The sequence below is a fragment of the Corvus cornix genome, chromosome 4 (genome assembly GCF_000738735.6).
Source record: "Corvus cornix cornix isolate S_Up_H32 chromosome 4, ASM73873v5, whole genome shotgun sequence".
Lineage (NCBI taxonomy): Eukaryota > Metazoa > Chordata > Aves > Passeriformes > Corvidae > Corvus > Corvus cornix.
In genome coordinates this window covers 2,551,968-2,568,821 of record NC_046334.1, presented here as the reverse complement: position 1 = coordinate 2,568,821, position 16,854 = coordinate 2,551,968, and the positions used below count along the sequence as shown (strand labels likewise).

Sequence of the window (16,854 nt, the reverse complement as noted above, 5' to 3'; positions counted from 1 at the left end):
ATGGCAGAGAATCTGTCATTTATGGGCATTAATCCAAACTAATCATCCTTTGGACTTCTTTTTGCCTGGATGTCCCTTGCCCTCCATAGCTCTGCTTCATGTTAAGCTTGACTTAAGCCAAACCCATTTCAACCCGCTTAATTTCCCGAACTTGAACTTGGGTTTATTCTTGAGTCTGAGCTGAATAGATTTATATATTTTTAGAGAGAGTTGATAGTCTAAGGAAGTCTTTTCAATGAGAAAACACAGATGGCAAGAAAAAAAATACCTATATCATGAATTTCACCAGAAAATGGAAATAACAAGAGGATTGAATTGCTGTAGACTTCTGCAAAGGCTTCCTGGGGCCCACAGATGTGAGTGGCAGCAGCGCATTTGGGCAGAATTTATTCAGCTTTGGCCACAATTAGCTGTGCTGCTGATCACTTACACAAGTGTGACAAATGAACAGACATAAAACATCCATTCAGATTTTCCACCCTCACGCAGCTACACACCAATTGCACAAATTCATCAAAAGCAGCAGTTACTTTTTCACAGGTTCTGAGCTCATGTGCTAAGAGGAAAAAAAAACAAAATCCATTTTTTCTAATCGCAAGCTTTGAAAAATAATAGATATATTTGAAAAATAGTATTATTTGAAAATTAATGGATATATAACTAATATACGTAACTAATGGATTAGAACTTCCCAACCAATTTTCTTCATCTGGGACCCCACACATCTGTGGCGTCAAAAATGTGTATGACCTGGGAAACAGTGGCTGTGTTGGCATGTATTCATGACTTAGCCTTTATTTTAGAAGCAAAACTTGGAGAGATAATAGAAAAAAAATAAAATATCAAACCTAGCAACTGTATTCTCAGAAGGAAAGGAACAAGGCACAGGATTGTTCTGTCAATACTAAGGAATTCATTTAATCCTGCCAACTAAACAATGGAAAAGTAGAAAGCGTTCCCGGGTAAATGAGAAACAATTTTGCTCTTCCAGTAGGGAATTTTAAAACAACATAGAGGCTCTGCAGCATTTCTACAGCTGTCCCAAGGCCACTTCCCACCAGTGATGGACAGCAGCTTCCACTCCCATCCTGGGAGCACTCGAGGTGGAGAGCAGACATGGTAACGAATATGGGCATGGGAAATAAAATGCCATTCAATGGTTTTGTTTCCCCTTCAATCAAAGACAAAAATGCTTCTGTCCAAACACTGACTTTGTTGCTTTCTTTAGAGATATTACATTTGGAAAATATTTGATTATCCTGTCAAAAACATTAAAGTATAAACAGATGTGCACAGTGGAAAGGGAGTAAAAGTAAAAAAAACCAAAAAAAGGGCGATTTTTCAGGCACATAAATGATTTTGCTTCAGCAGCAGAAGGGTCATGAATATGAATAGCGCTGAATTCTAGAGAAACCATTTGTCATTATTAAAATTAGTGCTTTGTCAACACAAAACTCTCCCTCCCAGCTTCCTCTTAGCCACACAAACAGCTGCATTACGGGATTCATTATCAGGGAATGGGCCTCTGGCGGGACAAGCCTGTAATCCGTAATGGGAGGCTGCTCAGGGTGGGAAAGGGATGAGACACTCCAGACTGAAAGAGGCGGTGCTGTGGCCAGCCTGGCACGGAGCTGCTGGCGATTAGCACATGAAAATCTGGCAGGTCTGCATTCCTCAGCCGCGGCCTCCCATTTGCACAGCCAGGAATCCAAGGGGCTGCCGTCCAGATCCCGTTCCGGGAGCCTGCGCTTGGAGCGGCCGCGCGGCAAAACTGAGAGCACAATGGAAAACCGCGGAGGAGCAAAATTCATTTCTGTGGGAGACGGGCGTGCGGGAGAGGAGCCGAGCAGTAAATGCACTTCCACATTGCCGCAAGAACACCACGGAGTGCCCGACACGCCTCTGTTATGCACAAGGCCCAGCTACAGCCCTTGCATTAATTCCTCCCTTCTTGCAAATCTTATTAAGAGGTGTAAAAGCAAGGCAAAAAGCTCCTGATACAGTAAGCATCAGTTTCCGCTCAGAAGAGCAGAATTCCCACATGAGACCCATCTCTGGCTCCTAGGCTTTCCAGCTATGGGCCAGGGCCAAACAACCAGCAGGAGGAAAGGACCTGAAAGGGAACATTGATCCTATTTAATTATGGAATAGCTGAGAGGATGAGGTGGAACACATTTATACCTAAGTTTGGTAATGGATGTTTTCATTGCAAGTGTTTGATCAATGAATAGGGAGAGTTTCAGATACGAACAGAAAGGAATCAGCCAATATTTTATTCCCAACACGGGATTGCCATCCTTGAGATTGTGTTGCACTTCAGCTGTGCCCTCCAAGGCAGGTGGCTAATCTTTGTCCAAAACCAAGTGCTTTTAGCTAAAGCTGTGCTAAGTTTGGCAATTACAGGGGGAAAAACCCTCTTTATTCTGCATTAACAGGGCTGTGCTTCCAGAACAAGCACACAAACTCTGAGTACAGAATGCAGTTTCAAGGCACTGGTTTTACATTCCAATATTTTTTAAAGAAGCCCTTTGTTTCTCTCTGCTACCTACTGGAGGTTTCATTTTCTGTGTAACACAAGCCTGCACATACAAACATTTCATATAGAGAAAACACTGTATATCTAAAGTCTGGATGTAAGTGGTGTTAAATAGCCCTAGGAACAAGAACCAAATAGTGAAATGGTGTGATGGGCCTGCCATTAGTTTACAAACAATCTGATATCATCCATGCTCTAAGTATGAACAGTTAAAACCTATTGCCTTTAGTCTCAAGTGACTTGGAGGTAGAAGGCAAAGAACTAAATACAGTTTTATTCCATGAATAACGCATCATATCTGGGTTCCTTTCACTTCCAAAAAGACCAACAGGGCAAAAGAAGCCAAGAGAGATGTCCGAGATCTTTTGACTCCATAAAGAGTGATTAATTGGATCTTTTAAATTGGTTTGCAGCCTAATGAAACTCCTAAAATAAGCTAATACTCATCTCCTACAAGTAAATTTTAACATTAAAAACAATCTCATCCATTTTCAAGTGTAAACAAAGCACAAAGAGCACACAGATTTACTTGCTTACTTCATTTGCTGCAATAATATTAAATGTCATTGGCAGACCCTTTAGCACTTCTCAAACAAACGCTCCAGAGATGAGGTGATATTCTCCACCGACATTTCCTACAAGTCTTTTCCTTTTCATCACTTTAAAACAGTTTGCAGCAAGAACTTTTCACATTTACAGGAGTTGAACTGGTTGAAACTAGGAAGGTTCTGTTTGTGTTGGCTGAGTTTTTTTTGTGAGGAGAGAATGATTTATTACCTTTCTTGTAAGTTTCTGGGGTAGTACATAGAGACATGCACCAAGTTTAGGGTAATTTTAAGATTCACTCCGTTTATGTCAAGTACTTGGGGTCATAAAATGCACAGGCACTGGAATCCACCAAGTCAATCCACAGAAAAAAAGAACTTGTACAGTTTCCAATCTCTGCTCAGCAGAAGCCCAGAGCAAAATAAAAGTGAAGAATAAATTACTTTTTGTGGCATGAAACGTGCACAATGCAAACCCACTGCAGAAGGGCCATGAGGGACACTTTCTCCTAAGCTCCATCTGTCTCCCCCTTTCAAAAGTACTAAAAGCCTTGTTAATAATTTAACAAGCTAATGGATGTGTTTTCAAACATCAGGGGCTGATGTTTAAAGAAGCACCACCTCAGCACAGCAAGAGGGTGAGGGTTGGAAGCTAGTGGCTTCTTATCCCATGGTGTGCTAGGGACAACAGAGCAGGAGCCTGCTGGAGGGAAAGCTCTCTCTCCAGGTAGATCAGTGCTAACAACCTTCCTGAGACACACACAGAGGTATTTTAGAGCTTATCTCCAGCCTATCTAAGCCACACTCCAGGCTCCAAAGGCGTGCTGCCTGAACACTGTCCCCCATGCCCGGGTTGTGCAAGGTGTCACTCAAACTACATTCAGCTGCCCTCCAGACACATTAATTTAATTAATTTTGAGTTTAAAAAAATCAAAATTCACTGACCTAAACATGACTCCTGTAGCAGCTTTCAAAGGAGGAAGTTGCACGTGCTCTCCTGCAACCTCTTCCCTGCTGCCTGCACATGACTTTACAATCTCCTTCCCATTCCTAATCATCCAAAGTGAGGCTCACCTGGACACAGCCAGCTCTCTGCAAAGCAAACCATTTCCCTGGCACTCAGGTGTCCTCACTGTTGATAGCTAATTTCTTCAGAATGAGGTGCTTCGGTCCCCCAAATCTGCCTGGTTTACACCCCCAGCCCTCCCTGCAGCTGTAATCAAATTCCACTGTCAGTCCACCCTGTCTCAGGCCAATGCACTGACTAAAACAGCCAAGTGACAACATTCAGTTTGATGGCATCTTCATAAAAGTAAATAATGACAATCTACAGGTAAACCAGCCGCAAAACTGAGTTTAATCACCTCGTGGAAAGAAAATGCTGCAAAATATATTTGTCACATTTTTGTTATAAACTCTCTTTATCCCTCTGAAGTAAATCATGAGATCTACAAAGCAGTGGCCACGTAAAGGTTGATAAAAAGACAGAAGTTATTTCAGCTTTAAGGAGAAAAAAAAAAAGACGTACTTAGGTGAGACACCATCATTCCCAAAGCCTGGGAGTTTTCCTGTGTCAGAACTTATTCCCCTACTTACAGCCATGCTATTCTAAGCAAGCCAGCCAGCACTGGGGAGAGACAGCATATCAAAATTTTGGTGTGCCATGCCTGAAAGGCTCCTCTTGTCCCCAGATCAGCATCTTCATGACCCACCTGTCCAACTACGGGAACGACCGCCTGGGCCTGTACACCTTTGCCAACCTTGCCAGCTTTGTCAAGAGCTCCACAAACCTGAAACTGCAGACACTGCCCCCGGTGCAGCTGGCTCAGAAGTACTTCGAGCTCTTCCCCGAGCAGACAGACCCTATCTGGCAGGTAAAATCACATCCTCTTCCTCCTCCAGCTGCTCATTGGAATAAGCATATTTTCCTCTAAAAAGCCTATTTTATGGATGGGAATGTGATCTCAACAATGTAATTTCATGCTTACACGTACCGGGCTCTTCCCTTAACTGGAATACCATGAGCCACACTGTGCTTTTGGCTACACAGGCATAAATCCAGGGTGGCACCAAGGAAACCTGTGCAGTTATTTAGGGTTTACACTGGCAAAAAGGTGCAGAAATTTTCCCCTGTTATTTTTGGCCCAGCTACAAAGGAAGTATAAATCTATAATATTTCCACTGAGCTGCAGCAATTCCCATCAGTTAACGATTTCCTCCATTATATTTCGTTAATTTTATTCACCAGCAAAGTGCATCCTCTGTTACCAGTCAACACTATGCAAAAGCAGCATCTGTATGATAACTGCTTTAAAGAGCAGCCAGTCCCAACCTCTTCTGCAGGGCCTTTTGTTCACAGGTTTTTATTTTGCATTCACAGGTAGTAGAAAGATAAGGAGATGAATAATATCCCGCATTTCTCTTTTGTCCTTCCCTTTTGCCCTTCCCTTTTGCGTTCTCACGTAAATTAAAATTGGCACTAAGCCCCGTGCATCTGAAACCATTCTGACAGCTCAAAAAGTAATGCCTCGAAGCTATTCAGAGGTTTCCATTTTAACCTCAAATGGAAACGTGATTAAATCAATGTTTCAATCTTTTTTTTCCCCCTTTCTTTTCCGTTTCTGCTAATGACTGAACCTAGTCCTCAGTCATTCAAAACCATTATATACACACTGTGGGATTTTACTACTCAGTGTAGGGCTCTGGCATTAGAGCATAACACTGAGACCCTGCAAAGATTTAGGATCCCACCAGTGTGATGTGCACAACCACCTTTTCTCCTTCAGAACCCGTGTGACGATAAACGACACAGGGATATTTGGTCCAGAGACAAAACTTGTGACCACCTACCCAAATTCCTGGTGATAGGACCCCAGAAAACAGGTAAGAAGCACAAGCAGAGCTTTAAAAAAGTTTCTACCAAGTCAAAGGTATTTTGTTTTTTTTCTGTTTCCTAATGGCATCTCTTTTTGTTGTCATAGGAACAACAGCCCTTTATTTATTCCTTCTTATGCATCCTTCCATTATCAGCAATCTCCCCAGTCCAAAAACTTTTGAGGAAGTTCAATTCTTCAATGGCAACAACTACCACAAGGGAATTGACTGGTAAGAAGAATGACAAAACCAAGGTGTTCATTCTTAATACATGGAAAATCACAATGGAACAATTCCAGGAGCAGGTGTGACATCGCCTTAATTACTGGATGAATTGGTTATGCTTGGAATTACCAGACAGAAAGAGAATCTAATTGGTAATGATGGGACAAGTAATCAAGCCCCTAATTTTGTTTAGATATTACAGGAAGAATTTTCTGAGTTTTCACACAAATGAATGCAACAGCTCTGTCATGATTTCTGTCTTCATGCTGAATAACATCTCTGTCTAGTCATCGCTGTAGGAGCACTGACTTACACTCTGTTCCTTCCAAAGTGGCTTTTCATGAAGTGAGGTTTGATTCATCTCTTCACGAGAATCCATCCAATCAGTTTTAGATGGAAAAGACCATTCAAAGCCAAAATTCAAATCTTGCATTCTGAAAGTGTCCAAAAGCAAAGATGTGTCAGTTCCAAAATGAAGAACTTCAACAATGTTAAATTTAAACAGTTTGACATTTAAATGTTGACATTAAATGTTGACATTTTGAAGCTTTTCCCATTTTTTTCTGCAGCTAAAACTGAACTCACTCCAAACTGGTGAAAGATATCCCTTTGACACTGAAGTTATTAGCAAAAATCCCATCCATCTCAGGAAAAACCTAATTACCAGACTTCATGAGGGCTTTAGCTATTACCAGCACCACCTAAGAGCCAAAATGCATTCCCATTATTCCAGTCTGGGCTGAGCTGAGAAATTCAATTTTGCTTCTTGAGAATTATGTCTGAAAATTCACCTTTTCACCCACCATGAAAATGGGAAGCACAGGGACATGACCCTTTTGTGCTGCTGCTAATTCTAACAAGTCTCTTCCCCTCCAAGGTACATGGATTTCTTCCCCACTCCTTCCAACATCACCACCGACCTCCTCTTTGAGAAAAGTGCCAATTATTTCCATTCTGAGGAAGCTCCCAAGAGAGCTGCTTCCCTCATCCCCAAGGCCAAGATCATCACCATCCTCATCGACCCGTCCGACCGCGCCTATTCCTGGTACCAGGTACGGCCTTTGCCTCAAGGAATGGACAGTGGGACCAGTGGCAGGGGATGATGGCCAGCATCAGTGGGATTCTGTGTCCTTGAGCAAGAAGTGGGAGCTACTGCACAGCGCTGGCACTGTGTGGAAGCAGGAGGATGCTGGATGCCAGTTTTTGCAGTTGGCACCTGTGACACCTGTGTCAGAAATGATGAAACTTCCCAGCGCAGAGCTGCCACCAGCAGTAAACAAACAGTTTAATCTCAATTACAGCTGACAGGGCAGAAAGGGAGAGCAGTGCTCCTCACCCAGGGACCTACACAGGGAGAAGGAGCGTGGCCCAGCCAGGGAATCAGAGCTCCTGATGCTGAGGGTCTGGCACCACATCCCTTCCTCGAGTGCGTAAGCTCAGCAATGTGCAGGGGTGCACAAATGGACCCAGCGTCTCCAGCCGTTTCCAAGGAGTTACGAAGAGCTGTGTCTGGAGACGCTGGCTTTTTTCTCTCCTTGGAAATAAAAGCAAGGCTGTTGTTTTCCCCTGGAAACTTTCCCCTGGAAACTCTTCCTTGCCTTTTACTGAGCCCACACCCATCTGCAACAAAATCGGCACTATTTAAAACCTCTATTTTTAGAGAAATGTATAAGCATGCTTGTGAAATCTGGCGTAGGCGTACACATAAGGGAAACACTAAATGCAGTGTTAAAATAGACACAGATTAATAATGCTGGAATAAGCATGAAATACATCATTTCTGATACTGCCAGGAAGTTCTGCAAGGAATAAAACACGGCCAGGGGGCTGCAGTTTGCACCCTTGTAATATCTCATTGGCACCTTTACGACTGCCAAGGCAAAGTAGTAAAACAATGGCTCCTCACTCCCCAGGGAGAGCCTTGACTGAATGGTGTCCCCACCCTGCTTCCTTGGCCCCCATCCCTCTCCTACCTGGCAGAGGTGGCACTGAGGGGGAGCCGAGGGCTGCCGGCACAGCCCTCCTGGCAGCTCCCGGAAGATTTAAGGCTTAATCTTCAGCGTCCTTGTGAAACGTATTTCAATATCTCCCACCAGCACCAGCGCTCCCACGAGGACCCGGCTGCCCTGAAGTTCAACTTTTATGAAGTGATCACGTCCAGCCCCTGGGCGCCGTCGGAGATCCGGGCGCTGCAGAGGCGGTGCCTGACCCCCGGCTGGTACGCGCTGCACATCGAGAGGTGGCTCACACACTTCCCTGCCTCACAGGTAATGGCCAGGCTGTGGCCCAAGAAACCTGCAGCTGCAGCATGAGACATTGTGGGAAGGTCTGAAGAATTCCTTTAGAAAATTCCAGGGCTTTTTCTAAAAAGAAATTTCATCCTGCTTCCCACTCGGTCCCTATCATAGAAAGCTTCACATTTATTTGATCCTGTTGTGGAATTGGCCTTTCTCAGGGCTAGAGCGTAGATTCCTTCTTTTGCCCCCTCTTCTTTCAGATATTTTATTGAATTGTTTTTTATAACCTTTCCCATGAAAAATTTACCCAAACACATAGACCTAAAGAAGATTTCCATTGCTAAAGTAATAATATTAAAATAACCCAAAGCAAACATTTTAGTACCATAAAGTACATGCATGGGCACTCTTTATCCAAGGACATGGTCACAGGTCAGTTCATATCTGTACCTACTGTAAGAAAAAGTTGTAAAAGGCTGTATAATAAGTGAGCAAAGGAACAAGGATCCCCAGAGACTGCTCTGTGTGGGACAGAATTTTGCTGAAAGGAGGCAGAGCTGAGTGTTGCCTGCTTTGTCATGGATCCAGGGGAAAAAAAGAACTAGAAGCTCTGTCTTCTTGCACTCCTCCTTTTTCCTTTTTATACAGCCTCAGCTGTCCTACAGAGAGGACAAGCAGGTCAATCCCTTTTCCAGGAGAAGAGAGAAAATCTCAGTTCATCATTTACTTCCTTCTTTCACCTCTGGCCTTTCTACTCTTTCATAAATGGGGTGGGAGTCCTGCCCAGAGCTGCTGAGCTTGCAGCAAGGGCAGTATTGCCCTGGGAGCAAACAGGCCACATCTCCTCATTGCCCACCTCATCTCAACTTAGTCCTCCAAAGGAGATGAGGATGTCCTGGCAAATTCTGAGCATGCAAAGTGTGCTGAGCATCCCATGCCCTGTTCCCTGGGCTCCTTCTCTGCCCTCACCTGGGGCTGCTGCCCTCTCTCCTCAAGATTTTCCACAGACACATCATAAACCGCAACAATATTTTACATTCTTTCCTTATCTCTTTTTCTCAGAATTCTCTGAGACTCAGGTTTGGCTTGGGAGGTTTAACTCCTGCACATGAACAAGGTGCCCACACAGAGTTACAAGGTGCCCACCTATGCAAATTCAACTCAATGAAGTAAAAAGTGAACCTAAGAAGTTCACCCATATGAATGTTATTAGCACTGTACAAAGTCATGTGCTAATTTAAATCCAGGTTGCCACATAAGTGAAATAATGCCATTACTTTGTTAACCTTGGTCCTGTTTCCAAGAAAGTGCCATATTTACCCCTGCAGTTGCTCATTATTGATGGACAGCAGCTGAGAAGTGACCCTGCTACTGTGATGGATGAAGTGCAGAAGTTTCTGGGAGTCTCTCCTCATTATAATTACTCCGAAGCCCTAACGTGAGTGTATTCCTCTTGTGTCTGCCCTGTGGGATCCCAGGCTACATCCCCTCCCACCAGGATTCCTTGATTATTAATTACAAACAGATGACACATCAGGACAATGATAATTTTGAAAAGCTTGGGGTTCTCTTCCCTCAGTCTCCAGGAGCTGAAGCCCGCTGAGTGTCAGGTGTGGAAAGTCTGGCTTAAGTGTTTTTATCATTCCCATAGGAGCCTGATGGCAGAGGTTGGGTTAGAAGCACTCGTTCCCTAATCCCATTTCCTGTCTGGATTTCCATGTACGGTTGAGACTCCTGCAGGGGCAGGAGTGGGCTGAATTCCCCTCTCCCCTCTTAGTCCAGCAGAAAATTGTAAGAAGCTTTTGCCCTGAGCATTGTGTGAGGTGCATCATCTCCTTACAGCTCCAGCCCTGGGATATCTGTGGGCTGGGAAGCCTGGCACTGCAGCTGAGGCTTTTCCAAGTCCCCTGTGCAAGCAGAGAGCACGAGCCAGCACATGCAGTGGGAAGCAGAAGAGCCTCTACTTCACCTTCCCTGCAGGCTGGTCCTGAGGGAAAACACAACCACGGACTTTCCAGCTGCCCCACACTGCTCCTCTCTGCTCACAATTACCATTTAATGTTTCCTCTTCTGGGAGGGTTCAGCTTATTTATATCGTGGGTTCAAAGTAAGACTTCAGTGCTTAAGAAAGTTGGTCTGCCAAAACCTTTTTCTAGAGGAAATACTTTGGATTTCAGAATGCAATTTTTTAAGTCACTGGTTTCCTAAGCGGATGGAAGAGAGGAGGAGTCTGAGCACAGAGCTGAGCTACTGATGTTTGAACAACTCACAATTGCACATCTGCAGTGCCTTCTGCTGGGTTTTTAAAATACACACCCACAGACATACATCTTCCTTTCTGGAACTAAATTAAAGTCAGTGGAGTCGCACAGCAGGAAGAAATTTGGCCTCTCTACTGGTTTGGACAGGAAAAATGGATTGTAAACAGATCCATAAAATTATGCACTCCCTGTTTAGAGGCATCAAGAATGCAAATGGGCTATGGAAGCACACACTTCTGCATGGATTTGGGATGGAAGGGAAAAATGCATTAAAGTATGTAGCTGCTTTTTGTCCAAGGGGAAAAGATTGCATAGGATTGTTCCTAGTCATTACTGCCTAACAAGTGCACACCGCACATCTTTAAAGGTGTCAGGAAGCAGCCTGAGGACCCAGTCCTGTGAACAGCACTGAGCAACAAGTCCACCACCCTGAGTAATTATGTGAAAGTCTTGCAGGGGAGTAAAATCGACCGAGGCAGAAGGGAGGCGCTATCCAGAGCCATGGGAGGGGAGCAGAGGGGACCCAGAGGCGGGAGAGGCAGGGCTCGAGGAGAACACAAGATCAGAGGAGTGTGCTTAGGAAAATGTTTTCCCTTGGAGGGCTGCTACATTCTGTCAGAGAACAAGAGAAAAATTCTCGTGGTGGCATTGCTTGGCTCTTCCCTCGCAGGCGTTCCCTGCCTGTGGCATCAGGTACTGCCTTCCCAAAACCCTGCTTCTCCCCCAGGCTTAGTCTGCAGGGATGGGAAGACAACCAGGCCTCGAAAGGTTTCTGCTGACAGCTCTAAAACGCTCCCCTGTAACTTTAGCCTTAGGGCTATCACTATTTTTAAATAAATACTTCCACTGTGCCCAATTACGTTCACAGAAGCCCTGAGAGTTCCGTGATTTCTGAATGCAGAGGGTTGAATTCATCCCGAGCTGTCTCACCCTCTTTTCCCCTTCCCAAATTTGCACATCCTTTTCATAATATTCAACAAGCTCCTTCTGAGACAGAAATATTGTTTGGGGCATAGTTTTGCAGTTTCCCCTTTACCCAGCACACGATACTGCTGCTCCTCCTGGGAAATTAATGCAAGGCAGCTAAAGCACTTCACCATGCATGGAGCAGATGGGAAAGGCCAAAGCAGAAATGAATCTATCATCAATATACCCATTTAATCAATGATTTATTTGTTTTTAATTGATACAGCTACAGAGACAATTTAGGAAACAAAGGTCAGGCCTGCATTAATAGGCTGGGCAAGAAAAAATCCATGAAGAAGGTTCACCCTTCTCCTGGAATTCGTTCACTTCTGTACAGCAGCAAATTGCAGGTGCATCCGTGTTGTACGGACAGAGCCGGGGCAGAGAGGTGCTGTGTAACTAATTAACTCCATGTCCTGGCCCATTATCCTTCATCTTTTTCAAACATCTGCTGAGCAGCAGGAATGTGCAGCGTTTGGATGTTTTATGCCTGCTGCAAGTCCCACAGCAATAAATTCCAAACTTAACGCCACGTGCTGTTCATTCCTCAGTGAGTGCGTGTTTCCAAGCCTTAATCTAAACCTCCTCTATCTCTGCATTTCAGACATCACAATCAAATTGCATGCTTCAGATAAGGCTGCTAAGACAGTGTTTACGCTACAATGCCATCTTAGGAACGAAAATGGTATTTAGATGCAGTGATAGGGAGCAGCCAACTTCTCAGGCGGGTTAAATCATCAGCACCCAACCAGCGCTTCCTTAGGAGACCTGCAGATCAACACTTCACCCTGTGTGCTGGACAAGTAGAACAAACATTAGCCAGTGCAGGTAGAGCACAATGGGAAAAGCTTCCTGCCTTGAGCTACTTCCAAGGCAGATTTGTGGGAGAAAAATGAATCCCCAGAGTTCACACAGGAGAGGAAAGCTGTTTCCCACTCTGTCCTCAGAATTCCAGTCATCTCGAGAGATGTGTGCAGCAATAATTGTTGGCTAACACTGATGTCTCAGTAGCCAGGAGATGTTTCTGTAGCGAGGTCTTTTAAAAGATGTGATCCTCTATAGGTTTGACCCTCAGAAAGGCTTCTGGTGCCAGTTATTGGAAGGAGGGAAAACAAAGTGCCTGGGGAAAAGCAAAGGTCGGAAATACCCACCAATGGACCAAGAGGTAAGGGCTTTTCAGAAATTTATGGGAGCAGTTTTAATATTGACCCTAAATAAACGCACTTTTTATTTTTATTATTTGTTGTATTTTCACTGGGTTGATACTTCAAAAAATCAGAAACTTGAGCTTTGAAAGAGAGGGGATTAAGTGCCCCTGTGAGCGCCCTCTGTGGGGCTCAGATGCTCAGTGCAGAAATGCCCGCCGGGTGGGTTTCCTTTAACCCTGATCCTGGTTTGTTTTTCCCCCTTCCCAGTCTCGAGCATTTCTGTCGAGCTACTACAGAGACCACAACGTGGAGCTGTCCAAGCTGCTGCACAGGCTGGGGCAGCCCCTGCCCTCGTGGCTGAGGCAGGAGCTGCAGAAGGTCAGGTAGCACCGGCGGGGACCCCGGCCAGGCCCATTCCTGCCCCTCAGACCCCCCGCTCCTCCGGCTCACTCGGGATCGTCAGGACAGGACCTCATGGACACCGCTCTTCCCAGCAAAAACAAACCAACAAACCATAAGAGAAGAAAAAAACCCCAAATCCGACAACTGTTCGTATGCCCGTGCTGACAGTGGAGTAGTGTCGACCCCTTTTGTCAGCTCCCAGGAAAGACCACGGAGCTACGTGGCATCCCCCTTTATCCAGACCAGGATCCGTGCGTAGCCTCGCTCCTCCCTTCGCCAGGAAGTACCAGAAACTGTGTGTAGGACGGATTGACCTCGGATTGACAAATTGCAGTCTGTCAGGACACGGGCAAAGGATGGGAACATCTCTCACTGGACTGGGAGGTTGGTCATCCGCTGGGCTTTTTCCACATTTGTTTTCAAATCCTTTTAAATTCCAGGCAGGCCATGAAAGCAGGGCGCTGCCAATAGCCTAATATTGACAGTTTTGTTTCTATCTGCAAAGCAGTGTTGTTGCTCTGAAGCCTTCAGACACTGGGTGAGTCATTTAGGGTCTCAGTCTGCAAGCTGTTGCAGAAAAATTACTTGAATGACCTTTTTTTTAATGCTTTGGACACAAACTACAGTCTGCTGAAGCACAAACTCTTTCTGTAGGCTTTTATGGAGTTGAAGGGACAAACACAGCCATTGTATATCACATATACATGTATGACATATATATATCTTCATTCCCAAATATCTACCTGGTGTATCTCTAGATCAGACACACACTTAGTCTTAAATGCCTACTTTTTGTGCCCACAGGGAAATGAAAGGGCTTTTTACCAAAAATGTTATATGAACTGTTCGTGGTTCTCAGAGCTGGGGGAGCAAGGTCAGCAAGGCTGGGCAGCAACTCGTTGTTTGTCCTGTATGGAGGTCGTTCCTCAAAATCTGGAAGTGGCAAATACATGTACTTGTGTGTAACATACAAACTCACACTCCCTTATCTTATAGCACTGATAACAGCACAGATGGCTGCAGTAAGGAGGGCTTTGGATAAGTAAGGCTTGGTCAGAGAAGAATATCTAAGTCGGCCACTTGATAGAATTATAGCTGTTAAAATGCATTAGAATTGGCTCAGCTTTAATTAAAAGAGGACTGCCTATCTTCTTGATTAAAAGCTAAACAAACATGACATTGGTTTCAGGAGTGTTTCAAGGAAATGAGACAAACACTATAAAATCCAGAAAATTATTTCTTGTTCTTAGCTTTTCATTTAGAAAGAAGTCTGTCTCTCCAGCTCTCAGCTCTGTAATGGCACCATGTCCTGAAAATACACCGGGTATTTTTACACCTCACTGTTACTTTTTGAGTTTGAATGGGCCTCACATTTCCGAGAGATCTCGTGTTCTATTGAAAAGTGACATTTGAATTGACTTCATTATGTGTCATAAAGATGAAATAACAGTATTTCCAAGTTTCATTCCCTCCACTTGTAACAGGACCCATCAGCACGGAATTTCTCTGGACCACCGTGTGACAGAGGAGCCTTTGTGAACTGTCTGTAAATGATCTCCGTTGCTTTTATGCCTTTTTATGTCGCTGACCACACAGTTGCTGGGATTCTTACAGACCAGCAAAACAAAGGCAGCAAAAATGAAACAATTATTCATGGCGAGAGGGCTGTGGCTGGGAAAGATCATGCTGGTCCTTCTTTCCTGGTTGTAAGCCACAGGATTCCCATCCTTCACGTGCTGCAGGCTGGAAATCAGTAGGAGTTTTACACAGCAGGGGGGCTGCAGCTGCAGTTTGCTCCCATTCCCCTGGAAATGTGGATTCCAGGAGCCTCGCCACACTGGGGATGCGACCCTGTGGGGCAGACACAGGAGTCAGGGTCCATGGCAGCAGATTTGATGATTAAAGCAGGGCTGTGGCCCTCGGAAAGCCGAGCTCGCATAATTGAGGTTGTCTCTGAGCGAGAAGCAATCAGAACGGAATCCAAAACCCTCTAAATTATGCATTGACCTCTCAAGGTCTAAAATAAAGTTGTGGGATTAACTGCTCCGAGATGTTTTCTAATAAACCAAGTTTCCTCTCTGATAGGGGAGCAGGCTGCCGAGTGTCCCCAAAACAAATTAAAATGGCGGAATCAGAAATTCTTGGGGGAGGAAATGGTTGCGTAATGAAAGCGCTGATGGGTCCAGGCTCTCTGATGTGATAATAAGGCAGTGGGGATGTGCCCTGAATACAAAAGCAGGAGCGGGGTGTTTTCTCCTCTTCCTTCCCCCCCACTTCTTTCCCTCCCTGTTCTGAGCCAGGGAGATGGGAGATCTCTCATCCCCTGAACGATCAGCCTACAATAAACGGGGTATGGGGTGCTCATTTCCCCTCTGCTGGGACACCAGAAAGGGAGACATCAACCAGTCATTTAGTTCCCGTCAGTAGCAAATTGTGTTTATAATGGGCTTAAAATTGGTGTTTCTAACAGGAATATGAGTGTGTGACATCTGTGTCAAACAGGCACAGCACAGGCACATGGATCAGCAATGACCACCTGTCATTGTACTTAATTTTATTGTACTTAAATAAGGCTGAGTTTGGGGTTTCTTTTTACATAACTCTATGGTCATGGGACAGGAATTTCCCCATCAGACGACATTTCTTACACTGTCTTTATTTCTCTTTTTATCCTTCCAGTTCATCCTTTTAGTGTGACTGCAAAGGTGTGGACCTTCCCACGGACTCGATTCCTCCATCACTCTCCTATCTAGAAAAGCTGCCAAAAAGAAATAAGGATTTGTAAGCGACACAGATTCTGAAGTGTCCAGTGCTCCAGTGACTGGATAACTTCTATGAGACGTCCTATGATTTCTGTAGTATTTTGGAACAAAGGACATCCTGTTGATAGAGCTGAGGAAAAACTTCACTGTCTTGCCCAAGCTCTTTTTTTTTTTAATTTTTCTCTCCCCTCTTACGTGACAACAGCAAATCCAGTTGAACAAATACTTGTTGTTGAAGCAGAAGGAATCAAAATAAATTTTGATCACTCCAAGTATTTTTGTTGGGGGGGGGTGGTGTGGGAGGTCAAGGGCTGTATTTGCTGGAATTGTTTCAAATAACTGATGTGCACATGCCTGAATATCGGTTCTTCTCACTGCCGCAGAATAAACACTTCTGATGGTGTATTACAGAGAGCTTTGCTTCTTTCCTTAAGTCCTCTTTCCCATTTCCTGAGCCAAACCCTGCTCTTCAACAACCTCTGCCATGTCTTTCAAATCGTGCACCTTCCCAGCTCCTCCTGCCTCAGCATCTCCCCAAGGCTTCCACCTGCCCTCGGCACAGCGGCCCCGACCACGTGGGGTTTCCTGGTAGTGCCACTGACCTCCTCCTCCTCTTCCTCCCAAGCAGGGAACACGGATCCAGGCAAGTGTGACACTTCGGAGTTTGTCACACACATTTCTGGGCCTGCCCTCCCAAAGTTTTGCCTCCCTGCACCCCACAGGAGTGGGACATGCAGCAGCCCCAAGCAAGCTCTTGCCCTAATTAAAAAAAAATTCCCTCTGCTCCATTTGAGGAATCTTAAAAAGCCCTGATTCCAACTATTGCAAATTCCTCAAACTGTGCACTCAGAAGTACGAGACAGATTCCACACCCCACCCCCCCCCCCAAAATCTCATA

The 16,854-nt window shown here is 44.8% G+C and overlaps 1 protein-coding gene across 1 annotated transcript in view; it reads left to right on the top strand.

Annotated features, from left to right (window-relative positions):
• The window catches only part of NDST4 (N-deacetylase and N-sulfotransferase 4), a 70,109-nt gene extending 53,745 nt beyond the window's left edge, over window positions 1-16,364 (top strand). Inside the window, exons 7-15 of the mRNA XM_010411355.4 lie at window positions 4,773-4,955; window positions 5,868-5,964; window positions 6,063-6,186; window positions 7,058-7,232; window positions 8,277-8,447; window positions 9,746-9,855; window positions 12,707-12,809; window positions 13,060-13,578; window positions 15,874-16,364. Of these exons, the coding sequence (XP_010409657.3) occupies window positions 4,773-4,955; window positions 5,868-5,964; window positions 6,063-6,186; window positions 7,058-7,232; window positions 8,277-8,447; window positions 9,746-9,855; window positions 12,707-12,809; window positions 13,060-13,179 (1,083 nt within the window). The 3' untranslated portion in view covers window positions 13,180-13,578; window positions 15,874-16,364. The remainder of the gene's footprint in view (window positions 1-4,772; window positions 4,956-5,867; window positions 5,965-6,062; window positions 6,187-7,057; window positions 7,233-8,276; window positions 8,448-9,745; window positions 9,856-12,706; window positions 12,810-13,059; window positions 13,579-15,873) is intronic.
• Window positions 16,365-16,854: the final 490 nt, after the last annotated feature.